We start from the raw sequence: 17,261 nt of genomic DNA on the forward strand, positions 1-17,261 counted from the left end.
TCATGTATTTAACCAAAAAAAAATTTGCTTTTGTACCAGAGAAAATGCCCATTCCATTCATTACAAGAGATAGTTTAAAAAGTTATATGAAAATTTATACCAGTATGATTAAGACTTGAAAAAATGTATATTAGTTTACGAATCAAATTGTACTTATTTGTTTAATGCTAGATTTCTATCTAATAAGCATATAATATTACTCATTATATAATGTCAAATTTATAGGTTTGAAAAATGCTTGCATTCCCTCCATTTTATCAAACAAAAATGTTTGCATTGTCGAAGCCAGCGTTCTTCACAAATCACAAGCAAATATAATGCTTTTTAGTCCTTGTTATATCTTTGATCAAGTTAAAAATAAAAATATAAAAAGAATAGCTGATACATTAACATCATTTATTTTATCAGGTTTCACCAATTTTGATCAAAGCTTAGATCAAAGTTTTTTTTGCTAATTTTCCCCGAATCTGAGGTTAACCAATTTTTAAGTCAAATTAACTGGTCAATTGACATTTTCATGATTCAACATTTCAACCGGTTAGATTGACCGATAAGGTCTGGTTTTAATTAGCTATACATTTTCAATTCATTTCTGAATACATATTGAAATATTTATATATACATACACGTTTAAAAACTCAATTTCATGAAAAAACACATTTGTAAATTATTTACTTAACATCGCACCGGTTATTCCACTACTTTCACGAAAAGAATAAAATTCAAAACAAGCTGAAGTTACGTGGAGATATAGCTTACAAGTTATCATGCATAAGTGATAAATCTTCAATTTGAAAATAGAATAAAATTGAATCTGTATCTGTGCCACCCAAATCAGTTGTATTTGTTGTAGCAGATAGTCATTCAAATCAAACTATGCACGACTAAGTAAATGATACTTAAATCACACATTTCAAGAGCTTCACTCAAGAACTATCACGCTATAAAATGTCACGTTTGTTGTAGTCCTCAAAAACGATGGTAATGATCCAAACACCGAAGAGTAATATTAAGCCTTTCCTCCGGGAGGAGCAATATAATTACCACTATCTTAACGGTGGATTAGTTTCTAAAAAAGGTAATATAGCTATCTCCTGTATAAATGACTTCATGCAAAAGATAAAAATCCCCAGACAGGAGGCCAAGATCCATGTCAAGATGAGCTAAACTGTGGTTCTGGTTCGTCTCCAGCTTCACCAGCAACACAAGCAACTAATTGACATCCGGTTTCTTCAAGTTCAAACAATTATCGGATGCTTGACTAAACAATTCCTGAACCTGATGTAATTCCTTCTCTGACATCAAGAACACACAGAACATGTTAGGCAGTCTCATGACCCAAAACAAGAACCAGTGTAAAAACTCAAAACCTCCTATAATCCAAATATGCATAAACTTGTTTATTGTTTTAAATTACTGCATTTTCAGCACAAAGAAGAAGTTAATGCATATTCTTTACAAGTTACTTTGAGAGACTTAGTTTGAATAATAATTTAAAGCCAATCTTAGATACCAGCATATCAGTACCAAATCACTAGAGTAGTAAAGCCTGCAAGTTGCTTTACACATGAACAAACCACTTCGGTATTTTAAATTCATTTTTCTCCAGTTAAAGTGTTAAACACAATGCTGCTATTTGCTATATGTAAAAATCATGCACCAAGACATCTTTTTCCACTATTTTACATGAATTTAAACTTTCATTTAAGAGAAACCAATATAAACATGGAAAACTAGAGATAAACCTGCAGCTTCCAATTGCTTCTGAAGTTCTTGGCCTATTGCATCATTCTCAGCCTGGAAGGTAAAATCCAGAAACAATGTATAAACATTATACTGCTTGTTACAGTTGGATAATCAGTAACTAACTGCCCCAAAAAGTATTAAAAAAAAACTAACTATCCCAAAATCGATTAATCACATATAAAGAAAAAATCAGCGAGCTGTGATTTCCATACTTGTAGTTCGGCAATCCTCTTGAGCTGTGCTTCTTCACCTCCCTCAGCAATTGGAAGTGCTGCAACCAGTGCATCAAACTGCAGAAGAAGCAAGGACATATTTCAATGGATCATACATGAGTGGTCTAATACAATTACAGAAGACCAGATGCAAGATACATAATGACTAATGAGGTACAATGGGAAAAAATTAAGAAATAAATAGGATAGACTTAATTGGCTAATTTGGTACTTAGCATATGTCCAATATCAGTTAAAAATCTGAAAACGAAAACTGTTCAAGGTATCCTCTTAGAGAACCATGTAACTGGATACCGCGCCTTATTTCTTGACCGATCCTTAAAGGACAATCAAATTACTTTATTATGCAGGTAATATACATATTCTTTCTGCAAGAAACCGTATCATCACCTATCTAACCTTAGTATTCTTTAAAATATATGACCCAACATTTCCTTATTCGAAACTTTTTAAACATATTTCAAACATTCCTTAAAACTTGAGACTAAAATGCTACTATATACCTGCTTAGCAGCCTTCACCAAGCCAGTACTCATCAACTTTGGCTGTTCTGAAAAAGTTGTCCCATCCTCTGTAGGTTGTGCAGGTGGTTCAGGGTAATTTGGTGAGATCCGATTAGGAGGAGCATCCCTTTGCAATGTCCCAATGGTATTAAAAGCTAAATTCGCAATCAAATTAACTTGCTCTTGTAACTGAGAGATTATATCCATTATCAAAACACCTTTCTGGAGGAAACTTGGACTTGATAAAGTTCAACTACAAAATAACAAACAACTTTAAGGTTACCTATATCTTTATATGTATGAATGCATGTACAAAATAAAGCACATATTCAAAAACCAAACAGCATTTTGGAGCTTCTAGGTTGTCAAACACGCGATTTTACATAATCTCATTTAAGTCTACTCGACTACTCGAAAACTTGTAAGAATTTACCAAAAATGAAAAATAATAGGCATAGAAAAATAATTTTATAGCTTGAATAGTTGCAGAGTGTCTCCATTCCATACAATTCCATACAATTTGGGGGTATGAAAACTAATGGTAAATAACCTTCCCATTTCATCCTCATTTAACATAGCAAAACAATGGAACATAAAAACATTCATTCTCATTTCATCCATTCCCACTCCCTACCATCAATCCAAACCAAACATAGCCTTAAGAAAACCTGTTACAGAGTACAAATACAGTAGACTAGTACCAATGGAGAAATATTAACGAAATCAAATCAACATTCTGATATGAATTAGCTGATCAGACAAAACAGAACAGTTCAGTGCTTCAGTGATAGAAGATTCGAAGTTCAATTCCGTTAGGAATTAGCAAAAACGGAATAGAGATCAGGGCATACAGAATGGAGGATCAAGCTAAAGGTTCCAATTCCAAATTCACAAAACTGAATAGATAAACATAGGGATGTGAAGGGAGAAGAAGTGAACATTCGCAGAAGTTACTCACCAGTCACTGTGACAGCAAAGGTGCATGGAGGAGAAGCTTCCGGCGGCGGAAACCGGCAGAGAGCGACGGAGAAGAAGAAGCTTTGCAGCGGCGAAGCAGCTCGCGGTCGCAGAGAGGTGCGAACCGAAGACAACGGGGATGAATATAAAAAGCCCTATTGTACGGTGCCGTTTTGATGCTAGGATTAGGGACTAATTTTGAAATAATAATGGTGTAAACGGTGATTCTACTAATTCTACCCGAGTTTGAGTGACTCCACCTGAGTTCAATAAACAATAACAATGAGTTTGTGGCCTAGTTAACATCGTTCCTCTATGTAGAATTACAGACTCGATCGAGTCCACGAGTTGAATTTTGAGTTTGACAACCGTAATTCCAAGAAGTTAAGAATTTAATATAACCTAGTGTCCTCAATTGTAACAGTCATTCATGCTCTTTGCCATTTTACCCCTCTTTTTGCTCCGCGTGAAGTTTTTTGCCATGGGAGTGAAGCTTCGTCTTTCCATATTTTAGAATTCGATAGTGAAATGACAGTACCAGGTTTTAAAATATGGTGACCAATCAGGTTCTAAAATCCGGCATATATTTTAAAATTATCGATACTACAATCATGAAATTATACTAATGCTACCATATTCTAAAACCTGGAAGGTATAAAATTCACCTCCCATAATTTAAGATTTTGTAATGACTCAGTGGAATGCATTTATCTTGTGGCTCGAGAGAATGAATTTGTTAACTCGATTTTGCGTATATATGATTTTGTAATTTAATGTTTAAAATACTACTAATCAATTCCATTTTTTTTTTGTTAGACAATGATGATACCATTTAATAGACTAATGTATAAGATATTTCTTGGTTCGTTTTATTAATTAACTGAGCAATATTTTTTTATTTTTTTATGCTACACGACGGGGCTAGCGCCCCGGAACCGAGCAATATTAATCGGGATTAGCTTACACTTCTCACCTAATCAAATTACTTTATGGTAATCACAATTTCGATAACATGCCTAAATCATAGACACAAACATGTATAATATGTAAAATAAAAAATACACTTATTCAACAAACAGACCTCCATAAATAGCTTAATATTCCCGTCAATTAATCTAAAATGGATCTCCTATTATCATCAACAATAGCCATGTTATGATTTCCATTCCATAAGACAGCCATGAAATTGACTTTGGCTTACAACACTCTAAAATAACCAAACACAAGCATTTCATTGTTTTCTCGGGTAAAACTACGACACAGAAATTTGAGCAAACTTCATCCAAACTACCTATCTCCTTACCATATGCTAAATTCCAAAATGACTTGTTTCATAGCTTAAAATCCCAGCTACTATAACACCCGGTAGAGAAATCGAAAAGGGTATCACATAAGTGAGTGTAAGAACCACCATGATAACACCAATACCATCATCAATCGATGTAGTCGTCCCCTATTTTCACAATAAGTAACCTAGTGAATAAAACGAACATAATACTAGTGAAGCTGTGGAGGGTCAAATGACTCTAATGAATCTGTCATGCTGATCTATTAAGAAATCCAAAGTAAGGTTCAACCAAATGAATCAAAAGGAAAGACAGATCAAATATCAACTAAGAAATCAAATCAAATGAAGAAGATTGAGATTTAACAAAGATAAATAATCTTGATCAAGATCAATGACAAGAGATCTTAAACTGAGATTAATAAGATGTCCCAAGAAAGATGAACATGTGAATCAGTGCGTTCTTTAAAATATCATACCTGCTCCATTCTGCAACATATTGGCAGGCACAAACTGCCATCAGAACAGAACTTGAAGAATAAAAAGTAACAGATCTAGATGTAGGGATCATAAGTTTATAATAGCAGAAAATATTGTAGACCATTCTACCTGCCTCATCCAATTCAAAAAAAACATCAAGTTAAGCTGCCCGGCCTTCCCACGAGTCCAAGTAGAATTTCTGTTATGATAAAACAGCATAATCAAAATACAATAACCATCCCAACCACAACTTGTCTAAGTTAAGGATAAATAACAACAAACTAAAACAACCTCTCATGACCAAAACCCCAAACAAGATGCACCAGTTAAACGACCTCCTAACCAACCATCTGACAGTGTTCTTGTCAGAACATATCCAATATAAGACAAAACCTAAACACTAGAAAAAAGAAACTAAATCACCACTCACGTTGATAATTTTAAGAATGGGAAAAATGAGCAAAAAAGTGATTGATCCCTCCCTGACAGCAAAGGAGATTCAATTAAAAACAAATAAGTCACTAAGCAAGAGAGAACAATAATCAGTGATGTGAATGTTTGACTTGATCAGATTAGGTAAAGAAACTCCACTACTTCCCAATCCCCTCATGAGACATGCGCCAAGGTGCCAAAATCTGTATTCCAGAATTAATATCAGTCTTTAAGGTAACAATAAAAACATCAGGAAGCCTCACAACACAGTAAATATAATGTATAACATAAAATTCATGGATAGCATCAAGTTGTCCATCGATGCTCGAAAAATTCATGTGTCTCATATAATGAGGCAAAGATTACAACAACCTTCATGAATGGCAATGCAAGTACTATGCTCATCTCTTTCTACCACCACGCTCTCTTAAGGATAGGGTAAGTGTTTCTCCTCCGCTGACATTGTAATGAGCAAGTGACAAATTATCCTTAAGAAAGCCTGGCTTTCCACTCAATTTCTGCTTGTTAGCAGGGAGCTGGATATCCCCAGCAATTTTTTCCTTCAGACTGGCAACAGTTTCAGACAGAGATTGCAAGGTTATTTCCAGAACTTGTCCTTTGAGATTTCCTTCATCAACATTAGGAACAGATATACTGATGCGAACAGGTCCCTGAGTGAAAGACCACAAAATTCAAATTAGGATGAAGTGATGAACATAAATAACAGTATAACACTGCTGGTAAATATGATGCAATGTATAACTTAATTTGAAAAATTAAGAGATAATTGTTAATTAAGTAACTCCATACCGGATGCTGAGCCAGAAATTGATCTTCTGGAATCAGAGAAGAATCATCAAGCTTTTGCCTCTTTGGTTCTGGTTCCTCTGGAAGTGGGGGAAGAGCTTCCTCAGGCGGTGGGGGTGGTGGCATTCCTTGAGGCAAGGGTGGTGGATGCATCATAGGCATCATTGATGGTGGATGAGACATAGGAACAAAAGGAGGCCGTGGAACAGGAGTGAACTGAGATCCAGGTGGTGGTGGAGGCATGTGCATTCCTTGGCTATTCATAGAAATTGATGGAGGCATCATCGGATGTGGTTGACCACCCATAACAGACTGCTGTCCAGAATTCATTTGCATTGGAGGAGGGGGAGCTGGGCGGACAGATGGAATCATAGCTGGTGGTCTTGGAGGAGGCATTGGAAGGCCGCCACTGTGCTGATACTGAACGACATTGGGAGGAACACGAGGAAGATTCAATGCTAGTCCAGGTGGTGGCGGAAGAGGACGAATTGAAGGCATGCCGGGCCTTGGAGGGGGTGCAGCAGGACCAGGAAGGTTCTTGCCTTCATAGTTAGAAGCATCATTTTGATCCTCACTTCCAATACTCTGTGACATGGCTTGGTTTGCAGTACGGCCAATACTTCCAGTGTGACCATCCCATATAACCTGCTTAGGTTGCTCATCATTTTTCTTCTCAATTTCTGCCTTGACAGCATTGGAAACCTCTTCCTCCGTTGTACCAAAGATATCAGGACGAGTCCTTGCAAGTCCAACAATGTTTCTTGAGATTTCATCATCCTGAGCCAGAGTTGTTTCTCGAATTTTGGCAAACATCCTTTCTTTTTGTTCTTTGTATTTAGGATCAATGAGAGAAATTCGTATATGTTCTGACATTTCACTAATAGGAATGAGCTCACCAGTGATAGGAGAAACAACAAACTTGGTTGGATCTCTTTCTGCAGGAACTCTGTCCTCTGGTCTCTTCCAGTTCCTCACAATCCTCATTGGTGGTTCAGGGTCTTCAGTAACCCTCATTTCGTTCTTCTTCCCATCATCCTTGTCTTCCAAACTAGCAGCTCTCATGCCCTCTGCAACTAACTGGGCCTCTTCCTCATCCATATCCATTTCCATTTCCTTTCCAGGCTCAACAATATCTTCTTCCATGGCTGACGACACCTTGCTTCTCCTTATCACCTCCTCAAGGGTCATAGGAGTAGGTAATTCTTCATCCTCGTCGTCAGCAAAGTCTATTGTTTCAACCACCACAAAATCATGCCAATCAATCATAGCCATTTGTATCCTTTCCTGCTCGATCTCATCCTCAGCCTTTTGCCTAGCTTGCTCCTGCGAACGCTCCCATTCCAGCCTGTTCACACACCTTTCAAGGACAGTAGTCATGTCAGGGACACTCTTCCTAAGCTTCTCTGTCAAACCCTTTGGAGGCATCAAAACCTTCGAATACGCATCCGCAAGGGAAGTAAAAAATGTAAACATGCTGTGGGTCGGCTTCAAGAAATGGAATGGAAGGTTATTAACTTCCCTACTAGTCAATCCCGTCAAAAAAGATTTCCCATTTCGAGCCACAAACTGCGCTGTAAGCTTTATAATATCCAGCTCTTCCCCTGTTATTCCTTCAGGAAGCCTAACCGTGTATTGCTCAGCCTCAGGCGGGTCAAGCACTTTCCTTACTGGTCTAAACTGGGCAGAAATATCAGGCTTTTCTCCTGCTGCTTCTACTACACCATTACTATCAGGGGCTGGTGCTGATGGGGTTGATTCAGGAACATCCGAATCTCCAGCCAAGTCACCAGGTTGCTGGGTAGAAGACTGATTCTGAGCACGAAATTCAGCCAAGCGATGTTGATAATAAGCATGATACGGATCCGACGAGTGAAGGAAATTAAACTTGGCATTCCCTGCATTATTCGCAACAATCCTCTTCTCGAATTCCGGACCATTTTTAGCCACAAACTGTGAGGTTTTATCAACAATGGTTCTAATGTCCGGAGGTGGATGAATTATTCCAATGGTTCTAGTGTGTGTGGCAACTGTTGCTGCTGGTGCAGCCGGTCTCTGCTCCTCGTCGGAGGGTCTCTCCTCGATCACCTGAGACTCGGGAAGCGGACCGAGGTTTCCATCGAGCGGAGGAGCCGGGAGAGGCAGTATAGGCAATGAACCTAACATGGTGACTGTAAATCCCTAAAACCCTGCAACGAAAATGAAAGTGAGAAAAACATCAAGTTCTGTAACGAAACAAAACCTAATTGATGTAGATGATGATAATATGGATAGACTTCACAAATGCTCAGATGCAAATTGATTTGTTAAGAGAACAATAAAATTAGGGTTTAGTAAGTTTCATTCATAGCTATGGAGTTCAAATCTAGAGAGAAAAATTGAAGAAGAAGAAGAAGAAGAAGAATTTCTGATTTACCAGATTGTTCCGCAGACTGGGTGATGGAGAATCGAATCTGCGAAGAAGAAGAGACAGTGAGACAAGAACGACGAATCACAGATGAACAAAAGAGAAGTGAACAATGGAAATAATCTGAAGCGAGAAAAATCAGACAATGTGAGAGGGATGGGCTCGGGTGGGTAGTTATGGATTGGGCTTCCTCTGGCCCAAATATACTAAGACCTAACCGCCTTACAACCCATCACAGATCTTTTATGCTACTTAAAATTTAAAATCTTCTTGTTGATAGTCATGATACTAATATCCCAAAAACTCGTAGTTCACATTAAGTTGGTAGGTCTCTATTATTTTTTATACGCACCACTTAAGAATTGAATTTCGGACTAAATGTTTAAGGAGCTCAACTATGCTAGACGTTGGTGGTATAATATAACTTTTTTGTGTGTGTTAAATTGCTCTCGCAATCTGACTATAGTGAAGGCCAAAGCTTTCACGAAGAGTGCAGCTCCTAAGTATTGAACTCTCGACTTAGGGATTCAAACAACCACTTTACCACTGCGACCGACACCCGTTTGGTATCCAAAAACCTTTCAAAATGTAGCTAGTGAACTTTTAAGGAAATTAATAAAAAAAAAATCAATATCATTGTTAATATTATATGGAAAACTTTCGATTTTTTCCTTGTAGCCTATTTAAAAATTAAAATGCCTAGACTTGGTTCTCTATAACTATAATGACTTGAAATCTATAGCCTATTGAGAAGGAAACCCCTCCAAGTATTTAAATGTAGCTGCATGTCCAAAATTAGAACCAATGAATCAAAACCCACCCACCCTCACTCAATTGTTTTTGGGAGCTTCTCCTTTAGAATAAACACTCAATTGTCTTTAAAAAAAGAAACACTCAATTGTTTATTCTAAGGGTTGATGTCTTGACAAATCAACTTATATAGATCTCATGAGTTTTAGCTTTGGAAAATTGAATGAGATAGAATCGCATGTGGATACCACTTGATGAAAAAGAAGGTTAAGGTCTAGAGCCAAATTACAGAATGCAACTCTCATCATCTTAGTGGAGGAGTGTAGATCCTCCTCCTTTCCAAAGTTATAGAAAGAGGTTAATAGTATATGATTCGATCAACTTCTCTTTTATCAAAATCAATTCTGAAATTCAGAAGTTACTACATAAACTTATCCTTATAATTGGTTATGAATTCAAAATCAATTGTAGAAGAACTTTCAAACATGTACTAAATAAAGGTAAATTGACATATAAATAAAATAGGTCACCTAATAAAGAGTCAATGGATAAATTGCTAAATACAGTAGATAATAACTCTGTTAACCACCTAATATGCTTGAATGTCTTTGTGGTCAAGCAACTAGTGGAGTTTTCCTCAGTTTATCAATTTTCAAAGCAAAATGTATAGCCGTAGTCTCCATCCCCGCATCAATTAGAGCTTGCTTCAAGGTACTAAACAAGTTTGCAGGAGGCCGAATACCAACATCCAACATTTGTTGAAAGTACTTACAGGCTGCATCCAACTTATTTGCATGGCACAAGGCACTGATTAACACAAAAAACACATGCATTCCAGGAAGGATTCCCCTGGCTCTCATCTGATCCCAAACCGCCATTGCCATGTCCAATCTCTCCTCATCACAAAACATCCTCAAAATGATGTCATAAGTGCTCACAGTAGGCTCACACCCCATCTCACTACTCATTCTCTGGAAAACCGAGTAAGCTTCTTGGGTTCTTCGAGCCTTTATCAGGTGATGAAGTATTATGTCATATGTTCTAGAATTTGGACCAACCCCACATTGTTTCATCTCATCAACGACCCTATAAGCATCATCCATCCGCATTGACCAACAATAAGCTCCAACAACAGCATTATAGGTAGGTGCTTCTGGGGCAAAACCATTAGCCTTGAATTTTTCATAGAATTCAAGAGCTTCATCCAACCTCTTATCAGAACCCAAACCATTAATCAAAGTGCTATATACGTGAGGAGATGGCATCATATTCTTTTCTAGCATCTCATGATAGAACCCAATGGCCTCATCATATTTTTTGGCCTTACAATATGCATTGATGAGTATACCATAGGTGACAACATCAGGCTCAAAACACTCACACTTCATCTCCCTACAAACCTCATTGACCCTCAACAAGTTTTGCTGCTGACTCCACCCTTCTAACAAAATGGTATAGGACTTGAGATCAGGGACTAAACCTCTGTGCCGCATTTTATCAAACAGTTCCTGTGCTTTCTCAACGCTCTTAGACTTGCACAAAACATCAACTAGCTTGTTGAAATCCGACACTTCTGGCTTCAATCCATACTTCTCCATCTTCTCAAACGTCTCCACTGCTTCCTTGACCTTCCTAGCTCTTGCGTACCTCCGAGCAATGAAGGCAAAAGTGTCCCTAGTCAACAATTTCCGTTGCTTCATGTCTTCCACCAAATTCCAAATCACCTTGAACTGTCTGATCTTACCCAGTGCCTCAATCAGAGCATGGAAGCTCTCCGTGCTGTGCTTGAACCCTTTCTGCTTCTCAGCCCAATGGAAAAACGAGAGCGCGAGAACACCCGCATTGCTCAGCTTGTTCAATACCTCAGCCACCAACTCCGGCGAGACCTCCACCGGAAGGTCGGCAAGAGCGGCGTCGATGGTGGAATTTGGAGATTTGGATAGGATTTTGCAGATTCTATCGGCATGTGGTGTGTGAGGAGTGAGAGTGTGGATTCTGAGAGACCCAGATAGGTTTTGGGGGAGTTTGATGGTTGGTGAAGTTGAAAGGGGTGTCAACGAAGCAGGGTAAGGTTTAGAGAGTGGAAGATTAGAAGAGAAGAGGTTGAAGAATCTCTTGGGTGATCGTGAGAATGCCATGGGAGAATTGACAAAATGTAGAAACAGAGAGTGAGATAGACAGAGCAACAATGAATAGGGTTTGGTAATGATTAAGAATTTATTATCTTTCTTTCAAATAAATTTAGGTCTAAGATTGTCGTGTGTGAGTCGAGAGAATTCGAACTTTCAACTTATGGGGAGGTTATGGGGAGGTGAGAGTTAAATCCAAAATATGGGGATTTAGAATTGACACCCCAAGCACTAGATATGTTACCCCACTTAATAGTGGGGAAATACTTAATGCCCCCCCGTGTTTTTCTCCGGGATATACAATGTCGGACTGCTTCAAAAGTTAATTTTCCGGATCGTTTCATTATTAGAACAGAACACAAGGTTCATCCTCTTCACTTTCATTTTGAAACTCTCAAATTAAACTCTCGAACTGATTCGATACTTAAACTCTCGAACTGATTTGAAACTTAAAATCTCGAACTAAGGGAATCAGAATCTCTGACTAAACTCTCATTTGAAACTCTCAAATTAAACTCTTGAACTGATTCGATACTTAAACTCTCAAACTGATTCGAAACTTAAAATCTCAAACTAAGGGCACTTCTAGCATTTTTTTTAAAATGGTTGGGGTGTCAAATCCTGTGGATGGGGTGCGAATTCTAAATCCCAAAATATGTGGTCAGTTGAATCAACTCAAATTAGCAGTAAGGCATTTTTTAATTATCACAAACTCAATAAGTATAGAACTATAACCACTTACTTGAACTAACAATTCATAATCTGTCATAAATGTTCATTTTATCACAATTTCAACCAATTACTTTTTCATTGACCATTTCTTGTACATCATCCTTTGAAGTGTATCATTTTAATTTAGAAGTGCCAAATTCATGGTTCTCCTACTATCTTGTTTGGCTTATCTGTTGGAGACTCATCCAAACTTTTCAAAGTGGCTTTAATCCCTCCATTTATGACATTTTAACCTCTTCAATCCATCTCTGAGTTTGTAAATATATGGCACTTGGAAGAGTGCACTGAAGGTAAAGGATAAGAGAATGGAAAATGACAATCACGTCCATAAAAGAATAAACTTTCTGCTTGAATCGTCTAAAATCTCTATGGTCATACAGAACATACAACATGATGAAAATGGAACCAGGAGGAATATCCTCCTAGCCTCTACTATTAAAGGTATTGGAGGATCAACCATAAATATTAAGCCTCCAAAACTATACAGCCCCAAAGCTCATACATTATTCCCTTCTCCACTCCAACTCAGAAGTTTTGCTATGCAGTATGCACACTCACCTGCAAACACAGCTAGCTATGACAGGAGACCCTCCTTCCCAGATTGATATTAAACTTTGGTGGCCAAAGAATTTGTTCTTCAGTAAATGGTAACAACTTCTACTGATTGATAAATCACAGTACAAAAAACTGCACAGCTTCCTAAACTGTTTCTATTGATGTGTCTGTTCACTGGCACTGATTGGTCTGTGAGCCCAAGTCATCAAGGAGGCTTGAAACAGACCCCTCAAGCTTCTTAGCCTGAGGACCAGGCTTCAGGATATTGACATCACCCCACTGGGAGCATGGATCCACCCACCAGCTCCTCCTCCCGGTGCACCATGCCCCTGGGGCAGCTTGATGGCGACCGCGACGGAGGATCTTTTCATCAATCATGTCCAGCACAGGGTTATCAACTTGGAACTGTCTTGCAAAAGCAGCTCCACTTTCCACCATCTGATCATAAACAGAGGCGTTCAGGAAGAGCGGTTCCATCTTTGGAGGATTGTCCCAGATCATGTACCGTAAGTCGCCATTTACTGTTGTGTTCTTGAATTCTGGTGCATTGCAAATGACTGAGTGAAAGTACCCTTCCTGGGATAACTTCACATTTGTAAAATACATCAGCAGTGTTCGAGGCAAATTATCCCAACCAAAAATGCAGAACTCCAGAAAGGGTCTGCTCAAGATGACCCATGGTGAACCTGCAGACAAGGAAAGCATTCAACATAATTAACCTGAGGCAACAGTGTTACGCAAACACAGCATGAGAGAAACAATAATGATACTTAGACATCCAAACAGTTAGACACCTCACATACACCTCATTTTTCTCTATCTCTCCTTATCACATACATCATATATCATATTCATTACTTCTCTTCATTTCTCACACTGGACACTAGGCGGATGCCCACGAATCATTTTTGCCTGATAGAACAGATTTACCTGTGAAGAGTTTGAATGCATCAGGTGTTGCCCTCTTCTCTGTAGCCTGAAAAATTTGGCTTCTCCTAGCTAAATATAGCCCTGGATCAACTACAATAGGTTGGAACCTATCACTCCTGCATGGGCAGATGAGTACATAAATAAATGATCTAGGCCTAATTGAATATGGCCACAAAGTAGCAGCTAGAGCTAGTGGTAGTTTTCATACTCTTTCCATCCAAGGTCACCGGTATGATCAATGAAATTTAGGTCCCTCCTTACTGAAGAGAAAACATGGGACAAATCTGATAAAGAAAACAGAGCACGGATCAGTAACTTAGACAAGTCAGGAAAAGAGACAATTGTCAAACTGAGATACAAGAATATAAATGAGATATGGCTCATCTATGAACTCACAATAAGCACAATTCAGTGAATAAAGGTCATTACTCAGAACAATATGAGCATTTATGCAACTACCTTTATTTTTAGTTTTCAACAGTAGCAACTACCTCGAAAATAACAGTCTCTTATAGTTTTCTTTTTTAAGAAAACTAAAAATAACAATACATGTCAGGTGTCATGCTTTTAGTGTAGAAAATAGGTCCTACAGAAGGTTTGAAAAATTTTCCCCTCTAGTCACCATATCAGTCAGACTGCCAATTTAAAAAAAAACAGTCAGACTAACAAATGCCAATTCACCAACAGAAACTTTATTCGACCTTTAGATTCCACTTCACAAGGACGCTAAAATTATCTCTATCTGGAAGCCCATAGCTTCAGCAAATATGAACAGTCACAGAAAATCCCATGCAATCAGAAGAATATTGTGGTCCATTATCAGATTTTGGCAATCATAAGCACTTAAGATATTCATTCATCTCAGGAATAAATAGCACAGGTTAGAACCACTCTCTTCTATGCGGAAATTAATATGCAATGCCAAAGCAGTTTGTCGAACATGCACAGGCAAAAATAGAAAGAAGAAGAGAGGGGTAGAGTAGAGAGAAAGAGGACTGAATAAGAAACCTTCACCCTAGTTCTCTGTATGTTTACAATGTAGTATTGGTGTATTTATACAAAGAACTACAAACTAACAAGCTAACTAATAAGCTATTAGCTAACAGACTCTGAAACAGAAGTTAACTAACTAAAGTAACTCTAACTGCTTTTATTTTCAACATACCCTTCTACAAGATCCCCATTTGAACCCCTCCTTCCTCCTTAAATACCCTTCTATGGTTCTACCAATTCAACCTCCATACTCCTCTCTCCTAATTTGTGACTCCTCTTTCAACTGTATACCTCTTTTCCGTTAAACCTAAAACTTCAGGTCTTAAAATTAAAAATAATAATAATAATAACTTAACAATGATGAAAACTCACAAAAGTATCATATTAAGAATAAAAGAAATAGTGCAAGGGCCACAAAAGAAAAACATCTATAAATACTTAAGCTAAGATACATAGATTTAAGCTTATCATCTAAGATATTCAATGAAAAGACATTGTTTTCCCATAATCTGGGATAAATGAAGTGAGAACACTGGCACCTTAGATCAAGCTCATTGATTTGAATATTAAATCTACTCAAATTTCCTAAAACAAGCCAACTTGACAATATAAAGGTGAACAAAAGGAACAAAAGATGACAATATAAACAAATCTTCTAAAAGCTTAACAGAAACTTTCCCATGAGTACCAAGGCACCACACATGCAAAAATCTTAACATCGAATCATTCATGTCAATTGCCAAGCTAGTTGAATTGATTGAAAACCAATCATACATATTCAAATTTCCAATCAATATGACACCAATCTTAGCATAGCACAATCCAAAATCAAATTCAAGGTACACAAATCCATGGAGCAAACAGAAATGACAAAATTGGCATACCATCCTGAGTGATGAGAGGATAATCACGTGCACTCAAAGTGATGAACCAATCCCACCCACTATCCAATTTCAGCATAATAGCCGCAGCTCGGAGAGTGATGGCAACATTGGAGGACCCCAAATAGGTGATCCACTCAGCCTTACCGACCACATCAACGTTCCCAAAAGCCCGAATCGCCGGCACAGACCTCACAGCAGCAGCTAGAGCCGCTCTCTCTGCATCCCCAGCATCCATCCCCAGATGAAGAAGGTACCGATTCCGAGGATGATAAACTGCCAGCAACAACCGCAAGATCCGATCCTTGTCCCTGTTTCCACCGGAGATAAAGTACGCAAACGAAGGAGGGTAGTGAGAACCATGCTGAACCAGAGAGGGAAACGCCTTCGGCGAGCTGAAGGCGGAGAAGGAAGACATCAAGAGAAGCATGAGGGAGACGAGTGCTGCAACGAACAGCGTGAATAGCCATTTCTTCTCAGCTCCCATAACCGCTTTGTTTCTCTCTGTTGTTGGAATTTTTGCATATGGGTATGGATTCTTCTGATGAAATCAGAGATTTCGAGAACTGGGTATGGCTAAAGTTTGGATTTTAAGACCTTCCCTGTTAATGGGTCGTTGAAGATTTCGTTGTTGGTGATTATGGACATGGGTGATATCAAACTAACCAGACGAGACAAAAATGAAATTAAAAAATGGAAAATTGTGAAAACCCAGATCAGAAACTTCCAAAATCTTCCTCTGAATTGCCGATTTTCACTGATTCTATGCTGATTCAACCAATTTGGTGGAATGAGAAGATGAGTGAGCTTGGTGAATGGTGAGAGAGTTAGGGTTTTTTTCTTATTTTACAGGTGAGAATTTGTTGTTGGGTGTTGTAGAAGAAAATGGAGATCACGGATTTGTCTCTTTTCTCACCATTGTTGTTGATTCAAGTCAAAGTTCAGGTTTATTTTTTAGCAACATAAATCAATTTATATTTGATGTCTAAATCAACCTAACTACATACAGAAATAAATAAAGAGTTTAATGAACATGCACTGACAGTGTGTCATTCAATCAAAGCATGCCACATAGGAGATATAATTACATTTGACTTTAATTTTAATTAAAAGAATAAGATATTTTCTGATTTGGCGGAATTCAATTGGATGTCTGTGTAAAACTATTTTACACTGTCTGTGCATATCCATTAAACTCATAAATAAATGTGAGGAAAAGAAAAGACGTGTACAAGGAAGATACTTGTACGATTTATACTTTCTTGTGTGGAATAGTTGGCTTGTTTACAAGGAATTAAGCTTCTATACCCAAATTATATATCATTTCATTTATTATGATTATTCATGTGTCTTTTTCCCCATTGTGTACTCCTAATCATCATAGTAAATTGACTAAATTCGTTGATAAGTTAATAATAAATGTTTACTTAACAATGAAAGTAAT

The 17,261-nt window shown here is 37.9% G+C and overlaps 4 protein-coding genes across 11 annotated transcripts; all 4 read right to left on the reverse strand.

Annotated features, from left to right (window-relative positions):
• Positions 1-762: 762 nt before the first annotated feature.
• Positions 763-5,551, reverse strand: LOC130718876 (mediator of RNA polymerase II transcription subunit 21-like). 2 transcript variants are annotated; one of them, XM_057569505.1, is made up of 6 exons: positions 5,496-5,551; positions 5,334-5,403; positions 2,483-2,735; positions 1,959-2,036; positions 1,746-1,797; positions 763-1,295 (listed from the first exon to the last, which is right to left on the reverse strand). In XM_057569505.1, exons 3-6 carry the CDS (start codon positions 2,687-2,689, stop codon positions 1,213-1,215), a joined length of 420 nt encoding a protein of 139 aa, XP_057425488.1. In that variant the 5' UTR covers positions 2,690-2,735; positions 5,334-5,403; positions 5,496-5,551; the 3' UTR covers positions 763-1,212. The 2 variants fall into 2 exon arrangements, with proteins under 2 accessions (XP_057425488.1, XP_057425487.1); XM_057569504.1 differs by lacking the exons at positions 5,334-5,403; positions 5,496-5,551 and adding an exon at positions 3,441-3,674.
• On the reverse strand, positions 4,464-9,012 carry LOC130718874 (probable splicing factor 3A subunit 1). 7 transcript variants are annotated; one of them, XR_009012855.1, is made up of 6 exons: positions 8,857-9,012; positions 6,447-8,629; positions 6,009-6,307; positions 5,334-5,403; positions 5,204-5,213; positions 4,464-4,892 (listed from the first exon to the last, which is right to left on the reverse strand). XR_009012855.1 is itself a non-coding variant. In XM_057569503.1 (4 exons), exons 2-3 carry the CDS (start codon positions 8,604-8,606, stop codon positions 6,038-6,040), a joined length of 2,430 nt encoding a protein of 809 aa, XP_057425486.1. In that variant the 5' UTR covers positions 8,607-8,629; positions 8,857-9,012; the 3' UTR covers positions 4,464-5,403; positions 6,009-6,037. The 7 variants fall into 7 exon arrangements, 2 of the variants coding, with proteins under 2 accessions (XP_057425486.1, XP_057425485.1); XR_009012854.1 differs by lacking the exon at positions 5,204-5,213; XR_009012853.1 differs by lacking the exon at positions 5,204-5,213 and having other exon boundaries at positions 4,464-4,912.
• Positions 9,013-10,060: 1,048 nt separating this feature from the next.
• Positions 10,061-11,829, reverse strand: LOC130721042 (pentatricopeptide repeat-containing protein At1g71060, mitochondrial-like). Its single transcript, XM_057571768.1, has one exon. It carries the CDS (start codon positions 11,733-11,735, stop codon positions 10,212-10,214), a length of 1,524 nt encoding a protein of 507 aa, XP_057427751.1. The 5' UTR covers positions 11,736-11,829; the 3' UTR covers positions 10,061-10,211.
• Positions 11,830-12,786: 957 nt separating this feature from the next.
• On the reverse strand, positions 12,787-16,771 carry LOC130718420 (beta-glucuronosyltransferase GlcAT14A-like). Its single transcript, XM_057569005.1, has 4 exons — positions 15,821-16,771; positions 14,152-14,227; positions 13,944-14,059; positions 12,787-13,699 (listed from the first exon to the last, which is right to left on the reverse strand). The coding sequence occupies exons 1-4, from the start codon at positions 16,302-16,304 to the stop codon at positions 13,185-13,187; spliced, it is 1,191 nt and encodes a 396-aa protein (XP_057424988.1). The 5' UTR covers positions 16,305-16,771; the 3' UTR covers positions 12,787-13,184.
• Between the last annotated feature and the right edge of the window lie 490 nt (positions 16,772-17,261).

Source organism: Lotus japonicus, chromosome 5 (genome assembly GCF_012489685.1).
Source record: "Lotus japonicus ecotype B-129 chromosome 5, LjGifu_v1.2".
Lineage (NCBI taxonomy): Eukaryota > Viridiplantae > Streptophyta > Magnoliopsida > Fabales > Fabaceae > Lotus > Lotus japonicus.

Excerpts from the sequence above, each read along its gene's own strand:
- LOC130718420 (XM_057569005.1), bottom strand. The coding sequence starts at position 16,304 with ATGGGAGCTGAGAAGAAATGGCTATTCACGCTGTTCGTTGCAGCACTC. Across the intron at positions 14,228-15,820 it reads TCCTCTCATCACTCAGGATG|ATTTGTCCCATGTTTTCTCT; the intron begins GTATGCCAATTT and ends TTTCTTTATCAG. Across the intron at positions 14,060-14,151 it reads GGTGACCTTGGATGGAAAGA|GAGTGATAGGTTCCAACCTA; the intron begins GTATGAAAACTA and ends CTGCCCATGCAG.
- LOC130718876 (XM_057569505.1), bottom strand. The coding sequence starts at position 2,689 with ATGGATATAATCTCTCAGTTACAAGAGCAAGTTAATTTGATTGCGAAT. Across the intron at positions 1,798-1,958 it reads AGAGGATTGCCGAACTACAA|GCTGAGAATGATGCAATAGG; the intron begins GTATGGAAATCA and ends TTTACCTTCCAG. Across the intron at positions 1,296-1,745 it reads GAAGCAATTGGAAGCTGCAG|AGAAGGAATTACATCAGGTT; the intron begins GTTTATCTCTAG and ends TCTTGATGTCAG.
- LOC130718874 (XM_057569503.1), bottom strand. The coding sequence starts at position 8,606 with ATGTTAGGTTCATTGCCTATACTGCCTCTCCCGGCTCCTCCGCTCGAT. Across the intron at positions 6,308-6,446 it reads AATTTCTGGCTCAGCATCCG|GGACCTGTTCGCATCAGTAT; the intron begins GTATGGAGTTAC and ends TCTTTCACTCAG.
- LOC130721042 (XM_057571768.1), bottom strand. The coding sequence starts at position 11,735 with ATGGCATTCTCACGATCACCCAAGAGATTCTTCAACCTCTTCTCTTCT.